We start from the raw sequence: 9,596 nt of genomic DNA, 5'->3' as shown, positions 1-9,596 counted from the left end.
TCCTGGCAGGGATCATAAATGTGGCATTGAAAAGTAAAATCTAAAGAAGCTCTTGAAATATATTGGTAACTGTGTGCAATGTCTTCTGTGATCAGAATGTGCAAATTAAATATTATGTTTATGTGGATAACTATAGACTTTCATAAATTCAGCGCACTCATTTTGCTGTAGAGACCAACTCAAATGAGGGATACTTTACAATTTCAAAAAATGTTCAACTTCAACAAGTTTATTTATCAACAGTAATGTAGCAATGAAATAATTATACAGACAACTTCACCAGAAACAATATTGCATCTTACAGAAAAAATACAATTGAAAGTAAGAAGCCCTTCTTGCATTGTCAGTTTGCTATACTAACAATTGGCTCTTCCAGCTTGTCCCCTTAAACTGTACTGTCTACTTCATAATATATACATCTATACCATCTCATCTCATCCAAAAGCCATGTGAGCGTCAAAAGAAAGATAAGCACCCAGTCCAATTAGGGAAGAAAAGATCTGGAAAACCACTTTCTGAATTCCTTAGGAGATAGAAACCAGTTCAAAAGACCATTCCAGCTGTAATTATGTAAATAGGCACTTTGCACATGGAATGCTATTCAGGTACTCTGCTCACAAAACAGGCACTCTGCATGTTGCAAACATGTGCTATGTTTGAGTCTATTTGCAAGTTGATTTGTATGCAAGTTGGAACACAATACAGAACATAATAAAATAGCCATTCATAAATGTGAGGAAATGTTCACATCAGATCTTTAAAATTAATATTAATATACCTCTGGATCGCATTTCTAACTACAAGCATTCATAAGTCAGTCATTTGTAAACTGCGAATCGCCTGTATATGTGCTTGCCTTCATTTACATGAAAACTGGGCTTTCAGGAACGTAGTACACAACTGGTGCACAGACTGTGTACATATAAGCTGCTACTGGAACACAGGTCATATAAGGTGCTCCATTGTTTCAGTGGTCTTAAATGTGTAATACGAATGTTAAAGGTTGTGTTGTTGAAACTTATTAGAGTAATGTTTAAAAATTGCACTGCTGATGGAAGCCTTATCCACCAGACATAAATGTGGTTTCCACACGTTTTCATTTGGTGATAACATTGCGATAACAATTACATGCTGGTGGATGAGATTCTCTCCTAAGACCATAATTTTATAAAATCAGTTATCATAGGCTTTGATGCAGTTAATTAAAGACCACAGTTTAATTTTAAACTTAAATGTATTATACTATTTACATTCCAATGCAACTTCCATGGTTCAGTCATTTATTGGTTTCTAAAAAACATGCTTTGCTGAGACAGTGTAACAGGTAAGGACAACCATTCATAAAAGTGAAGTATGATGACAAAACTAGCCTTGAATGAAATTCTGGAAAAGGAAAGTTGACAGATTGCTGTCACACAAGCTAAGAACATACACACACACACATCTGTTCTTGATCTGCACTCAGTCAATTTCTCCACTGCCAAGGGGATGGCACATACGGTGGTATGTTCAATTAAAATAGCAAATGTAATGCCTTTTGATAATGTCTAAACAAATGAAAAGTCCTGCAAGTTTAAAATGTTTTTGCTACTTGACCATAAGAAAGAATACTAAACACATATTGGTTTTAGAGAGTTAGTGGAATTTTTATTGCTTAAAACTCAGTTCAATGCACAATCATTTAAAAATGACTTGAATACCACAATTGAAATTTATTTTTTTTTTTATTTATATACTTCAATTGGCTCATATTTTTAAAATAAACATTCTCAAATGTTTTCAAACCTCCATACCTCCATGCGAGTTTTATTTTTAATTTAAGTAAGAACTATTTAACAGAGAAAACTGAAAGAAAATTCGTCCTAAGTTTACATCTCTACAGGGAAATATCATTTTGTACATTAGTGCAATCTTTCTTATGCCACTTCTTTTCAGCAAAAAGTATTGTTTGTTTTGATAATAAAGAGAAAACCTTTTCCGTAAGCAGCAATCACGCAAGTAAAGGCATTGGGGTGAAAATGAACATTGCTCACATAATTTCAACTGGTTGTTTTAGCTGTTAGCTGGGGAGCAATGTAAGATCATGCTATTAGTATCTGGTGGTGAAATTACTGAATTCCACTTTGGAGATCTCCTTCTCATTTGAAAAATGTGCTCTGTCAATGCGAGAGCTTGGACTTCCCACTTTGCTTAACCAATTCTTCCTGCGGAGAGAAGCAAAGAAAAAGTATACCATTATTTAAGTGAATTCCCACCCACCCCTTTATTTATACACCTCTGTTCCATTCTGTAGATATTGATGAGAGTAGGTTTGTGTAGCCCTCAGGCTGTGCAAATGTTGATGTAACCAAATGCTGGAAATTCATAACACCAGTTGGATTAACTTGATCATATCTTCCTTCTCTCTGCATCTCTCTTGATGGTTTATTGACATCTTGACTATGTAAGAGTTTCATTATGCTTTAATCTGTTCAATTTTACAAGTGAAACTAAACGATTAATACATCACACAATACATGTCAATGATGTGACAGGGACTACCGATTTAGCTTCTATACCTGAAATGTATGAACTCGATCATCCAAATCTCTGCACTTCTACAGGTTTTACTTAAGAGAATGTTCTAATTGGTCTTTGATCAAAAGTGGATGATTTCATGGTACAATTGCAACATTTAAAAGGCTTTTGGATGGGTGTATGAATTGGAAGGATTTAGAGGAATATGGGCTTAAATTTATTGAGGATATCTGGTCAGCATGGATGAGTTGGACTGAAGGGTTAGTTTCCGCGCTGTACATCTTTAAGACATTGATTTGACATCCATTCCATTTGACCTTGGGGGCATATGCAATGTCATAGTGTTAATATCACTATCCAGAGCGCCAGGTTAATGTTCTGAGAAAATAGCTTTGAATCCCACCATGGCAGATGGTAAAATTTGAAGTCATTAAAAATCTAAAGTAAAACGCTAGCCTACTGGCAACCATATAACCACTGTGAATTGTTGTTAAAAAAAAAGGTTAAGGGAAGGAAATCTGCCATCTTTACTTACATGTACCTCCTTTAGACTCTATGACTCTAAATGTTGTTGACACTTAACTACTCAAGTTGGGCAATAAATGTTGGCCTAGCCAGAGACACCCACACACACGATCAAACAAACCAAAATTGTTAACCTTTTCCTCACTAATTTAATCTATGTGATTTAAGTTGGAAATTGGTTTGAATGTAAAATCCTGATCCTATCTGAACAACTTTCAGTATTTCAAATTGGGTGCCATCGCAAACTTCAATGTACAATTCTCTATTCTTCACTTAGATCTTCAATGTGATCAAATACTGAGACCCAAGTACAGATCCCTGGAACATCACTTGTCACATTCTACTAATCTGAGAATGAATACTTGACTCCTAGTTTCACTGCTACAATTGTGACCTGTCTATATCACAATGAATGGGAGTAGGTTCATCAGTAATCAGACTCCTGTTGCCTGTTTACTAGCCTTACCTAACTTGTCTATGAGGGTATCAATAAAAAGTTTTTAATGACTACATATCTTGCTCATAGTATTTCCTGCAAGCATTAAGGAGTTGTTTCTAGTAACCTGCCATTTTCTAATTATTGGTTTTGATTGACAAAGGGGGCTAGAAAGGTCTTGTCCAAAATTTCCCAATTGACCTTCTTGGGTTGTGTGTAATCACAGATTAATATTCTCATTCTGAATGGGGTTAACAATAGCCACATAACCTGTTCCCAGCATATCTTTTGAGAGATAGATATTGGCTAGGACACTGGGGATAATCTCCAGCTCTTCTTTAAAGTAGTGACATAAGATCTTTTACATCCATTGAGCAGGCAAATGGGGCCTCCATTTACAGTTTATCTGTAAGTTGACACCCCCAGAATTGCAGTGCTCCCTTAGTACGGGCACGTAATCCTTTATCCGAAACCCACGGAGCCAGCTGGTTTTCAGAATTTTTCAGATTTTAGAATAAGTGACGATTTAACGGTGAAATTTTAAAAATCTTACTGAACAGCAGACACACCTGTGAGTATTACAAGCCCTGAGACAGAATTGATGCCTGCCAGCACTGACGTGACGTGGGTCGAGTGGGTGTGGAGTTGTGTTAACTGTTTGCACGCCAAACAACCTTGCTAATGAGAAAAAAATCTTCATGAAAAGAATGGATTTCGGAGCGTTTCGGATTAAGTATTATCTACCTTTACTGCCTGGTTTTTCTGCATTCAAGCACGGAAGTGGGACTAGGATGATGACCTTCCAGTTCAGCTAATCTGGCAGTTGGAGAAGAATTCAGTCTGAACACTCCTATAAACAAACTATTAATGAAGAAACTCAGATATTTTAAGGCCAATATAATGGTGAGCTCAATATTAGTGTCTAAACCATCCCATAACTTGTGCTGAGGACGAAATACTCTGGAGTTTGCAAAACCACAATTTACTGTGTAATTTGCACCATCAATCTGACTTAATAGGAGCCTCACACAGTAGTTTTCTACTAGTTTCAAGCATTTGCTATATTACCTATTTAATTGCCATTAAATTTGTCATTCAAATTTAGGACTACTAACCTGACATCTTAAATACCTTCCTCATGGCAGTTCAGAAAAAGAACAACTTAAACCATGGAGTCTCATTCCTACAGGAAGCAAAATTTTAGAAATTTAAAAAATGTTAAAATAGGGTCATAGGGTCCCGATAGTGTGGAAACAGGCCCTTCAGCCCAACAAGTTCACTTCGACCTCTGACAAGTAACCCACCCAAACCCATTCTTCTATCCCATATCTACCCCTGACTAATGCACCTAATATCCCTGAACACTGTGGGCAATTTAGCACGGCCAATTCACCTAAGTTGCAGATCTTTGGATTGTGGGAGGAAACTGGAGCACCCGGAGGAAACCCACACAGACAGGGTGGCATTGTCAGAAAACTTGAAAATTGGAGTTGGTGCAGAATTTGGCCACATAGTGGTGTTTGTATGATGAGTACAGTAGGGGGCTGAGTATAGCCTTGCAGGGCACTAGTGTTGAGGATTATAGTGGAGGAGATGTTAGTGCCTGTCCTTACTGTCTGCAGTCTGTTAGTCAGGAAGTCGAGAATCTGATTACAAAGCGGGGAGCAGGGACCTAGGCCCTCGAGTTTGGAGATAAGTTTGCTTGGAATTATGGTGTTGAAAGTGAAGGTGTAGTCAGTAAGTAGGGGCCTGATGTATGTAGCCTTGTTGCCCAGATGTTCCAGGGATGTAGGGCATGAGATGCATTACGTCAGTAAAATCTAGAGACATTAGCAGTTTACACAACAACAGAAATGCCTGCCAAACTAAGTAAATATTGTTGCAGGTTCAACTTGGAAAATAGGCATGCCAGTATAGTAGAAAAAATGTCCATCAATTGCTTTCTATTTTTCTGAAGGTTTTTTTGTTTCCCATGAAGTTGGAATATGTGGTTGCATTCATGTGCTTCAAATAGTTTTTCACTTGAGGGCTTTTCCTTTTGAAATAAAAATGAAATGTATGTATAAATACCACTTTTCCATGCATTGCATAAACAAAAGTATTCAAGCCAGGTCAGACAACTTAGTTGGGAATAAACATATTGCTGTAGAAATGATTTCTTTGAACTAGGAATGGTTCCCTTAATTTGTTCTCATTCATTTTTCTGAAGGTTTCCTCCCTGTTTATTTATACATTTATTTTTTCACTTGGAGGCTGTAAATGGTGAATGTTGTTGTGTTTATTCTCCCCAATTTTCTGTTGTATGTTGTGGCAGAATCATGAAAACCTAAAGTTTTCAGAATTTTGAGGCTCTTTGTCTGAAGTTAGTCCAGACAGGTGGGAGAATTCCTATAGAAATTCACCCTCTCCTCTTAATGATGTTAATGGTAAATCAATTAGATAAAGGAATTTTATGGCAGTGTCTAGTCCAGTACTGCCTTTAAATATTCAATAAGGCCTAAAATGAGGGGTCATCCAGACAATTTCCACAGATTCTGGCACAGAGACACATATTTGATTGATATATTTAAATCTCTGATTTGGGGCTCCAGTGATAGCTCAGTGGAACTAATAAATAGATCTGAAATAACTCAATGAAGACCAGTATCCCATCACCAAGTCACCAGCTATTTACACCTGCATTGTACTGACTCTGCTAGCTCAGAGCTGGCTCCTAGAGTTAGCAGAACCTCTGACATTCCTGTTTATATCTGTTATCCAGGACTCTCTGATAGCGTCAGGCTAACAGCCCCAATCAGGGAACTCATATTTTATGAGGTACACCTGCTGATCTTGTTCCAATCACTACAGGGTCAGGAAGTCCAGGAAATAGATGATCGATTTTGATTTGGGTACGTTGATCATAATCAGGCCAGCAGATGGAAAACACTAACTGCACTCAATATCCTCATCAAAGGAAGGGAAAGATAAGGTATGTTTGTTACTTCTAATTCCTAGCAAGTAGTTAAAGTGGGAACAAAACCACATGTGCTGTTGCATGAGGATGAAATCAGGCTTGGATATAATAGCCTGTTAACATTTACTTGGTGAACATGAGGACTGCAGATGCTGGAGATCAGAGTCAAGATTAGAGTGGTGCTGGAAAAGCACAGTAGGTCAGGCAGTATCCAAGGAGCAGGAAAATCAATGTTTTGGGAAAAAAACAGTCATTGACAAAGAATGCTAATTAGTGTAAAGTATTTTTAAACAATTACAAATGTCCGAGGAGTCATACATCATGGAAGAGGCTACACCTTTTCACGTTGCTTGTCAAATTTCCAAATTTACTTTCCAGTTTGTCACTGTGTGGAACAATCCATAGTGCATATGGATATTTATTACTTGCATAGCACGAATAGTTATCTACTCTTATCTAGGAATCTTGGTTTTTGTCCTAAAAAGATGCTTCAGCCATTTCAAAATAAATATTGCCTCCCCACGAAATGAAATACAATTGTTACATCTCAATTGTCACACAGAATTGTCTAACACATAATCCAGAACACTAATTTATTTTTGTTTTAAATTCATTCATTGATGTGGGTGTCACTGGTTATGCAAGTATTTATTGCCCATCTGTAATCCTGTCAAGAAGGAGGTGGTGGTGAGCTGACCTCTTGAATGGCTGCAATTTTTGGGATGTTGGTACACCCACAATGCTTTTAGGAAGGAAGTTCCAAGACCCAGTCGCAACAAAAGAACAGTGATATTGCTTTCATTTCTGGATGGCTTAAAGGAAAATGTGCAAGTGCTGGTATTCCCATGCACCTGCTGTCCTTGTCTCCCTAGATGGTAGAGGTTGCAAGTTTGGAATAGAATAGAATCCATATAGAAAGCAGGATGCCACAATTGTGACCGTCATACTTCATGCATTTCTTCCCTCACCTCTTCCACTCTCTTTCAGAACCATAATAGGATTTTTGTCATGACCTACCATCCCACTAACACCTGTATTCAATAGATCATCCACGTCCATTTCTGTCACCTCCAATGTGAAACCACCATAAAACATATCTTCCTCTTGCGGCATGGTGAAGAGACCATTTTTTAATAACTCATGCCGGGTCAGTATTTATTGCCCATCAATTGTCGCTCTTGAGAAGGTGGTGGTGAGCTGCCTTCTTGAACTGGCAGATTTCATTAGTTATCGTTAGATCCAAAACCCTTTAGGGAGGGAGTTCCAGGATTTTGAGCAATCAAACTGGCCACGTTGTCCTGGATGGTGTCAAGCTTCTGGAATGTTGTTGGAGTCACACTCATCCAGGCAAGCGGACAATATTCCATCACAATAATGACTTATGCCTTGTAGATGGTGGACAGTCTTTGGGGAGACAGGAGGTGAGTTATGCCATTGAATGTTAAAGGATGATGGTTAGAGTGACTCTTGTTAGAGATGGTCATTGCTTGCCACTTGTGTGAACGTTACTTGCCAATTGTCAGCCCAAACCCGGACATTGTCCAGGTTTTGCTGCATTTGGATATGGACTGCTTCGTAGATGGTGCTGAACATTACATAATCATCAGCAAACATCCCCACTTCTGACCTTATAATGAAAGGTATTTCATTGATGAAGCAACTGATGATGGTTGGGCCTGGGGCACTAACCTAAGGAATCCTTGTAAGATAACCTCTCAAAGTTGAGATGGCTGACTTCCAACAGCACAACCATCTTCTCTTGTGCCTGTATGACTGAAGCCAATGGAGAGTTTTCCCCTAGTTCCCATTGTCTCTAGTTTTGCTCGTGCTCCTTTCTGCTGGTTAAGTAATCCTCAATCCATGCTACTTTTGAAAACTTTTTTTTTAGATTAGATTCCCTACAGTGTGGAAACAGGCCCTTTGGCCCAACCAACCCTCCAAGGAGTAACCCATCCAGACCCATTTAACTCTGAACAATGCACCTAACACTATGGGCAATTTAGCATGGCCAATTCACCTGATCTGCACAAATTTGGACTGTGGGAGGAAACCCACACAGACACAGGGAGAATGTGCAAACTCCACACAGACAGTCACCCAAGGCTGGAATCGAACCTGGGACCCTGGTGCTGTGAGGCTGCAGTGCTAACCACTGAGCCACCGTGCCACCCTAACTAACTTCCTGTGTGGGGCTTTATCAAAAATCTTTCAAAAATCCAAATAAACGACACCATTATTTTTCCCTTATTGACTGTTTGTAACATCCTCAGAAAACTCTTACCAGATTTGTCAAACATGATTTCCCCTTCATAAATCCACATAAACTCTGCCTAATTACACAATTATTTTCTAAATATCAAGCAATCATATCCTTTATAATAAATTCTAGTACTTTTCCTTCTACAATCATGAGGCTAACAGGTCTGTAGTTCTATCCTTTCTCAAGTAGAAGGTTATATTCTTAACACTGAAGTGTTCTAATGAAGTTCAACATACATTTGAGGAACAACAGCTTATCTTCCAACTGGACATTTCTCCACTTAACAATTTTAGATCATAATTACCTCCCATCTTGTTTCATTATTCTTCTCTTGTATCTTTCTGAGTTTCTTTACTGTGTCTTTGGATGGCTGTTGTTCTTCCATTCACATCACCACAACACATAACTTTTGTTTCTTTCCTTGTCCTATCACCCCTTCCTTTCGCTTTGCACTATGAAACCTTTTGTCATTCAATCTGTCTGGCCCTCCCAAGCCATCACAGACATTTCCTTTTGGTCTTTCCACACTCCATCCTTTCATGTGCTTAAAACCTGTTCAATTTCCATTTCAGCTTAGTTTTGATGCAAGTTCACAGACCTGAAACATAACTACATTATTCTTTCTCCATAGCTGGGAAGAGTTTCTAGCATTTTTCTATTATCCACAATTGTATCGCCCTTGAGGGAATTATGTGACCAGGAACCAAATCAAAAACCAAACCAGCCATCAAGTCATCCTGCCCTTTTAGCAGAAGGTCAGGAGATATTCTCCTATTGCATTGTCTAAACCCAGCAGAAAGCACTAGGTGGCCACTGGTTTGCAGTGAGATACTGGTAGTAAACACTGCAGTGAAGGAACAATCACCAACACTTGGGTAAGAAGGAATGCTGGCAAGGCATTA

General features: G+C 38.4%; 1 protein-coding gene across 4 annotated transcripts in view; it reads right to left on the bottom strand.

Annotated features, from left to right (window-relative positions):
• Window positions 1-246: 246 nt before the first annotated feature.
• LOC140483033 (acylphosphatase-2-like) overlaps window positions 247-9,596 on the bottom strand; it is a 112,980-nt gene continuing 103,630 nt past the window's right edge. For all 4 annotated transcript variants that reach the window (XM_072580916.1, XM_072580917.1, XM_072580920.1 and 1 more), the window contains one exon: window positions 247-2,204. In XM_072580916.1, the coding sequence (XP_072437017.1) occupies window positions 2,160-2,204 (45 nt within the window). In that variant the 3' untranslated portion in view covers window positions 247-2,159. The remainder of the gene's footprint in view (window positions 2,205-9,596) is intronic.

This window comes from Chiloscyllium punctatum, chromosome 11 (assembly GCF_047496795.1).
Source record: "Chiloscyllium punctatum isolate Juve2018m chromosome 11, sChiPun1.3, whole genome shotgun sequence".
NCBI classification, from domain to species: Eukaryota; Metazoa; Chordata; class Chondrichthyes; order Orectolobiformes; family Hemiscylliidae; genus Chiloscyllium; species Chiloscyllium punctatum.
The sequence above is the reverse complement of the archived record's forward strand: the minus strand, read 5'-3'. Positions and strand labels throughout refer to the sequence as shown.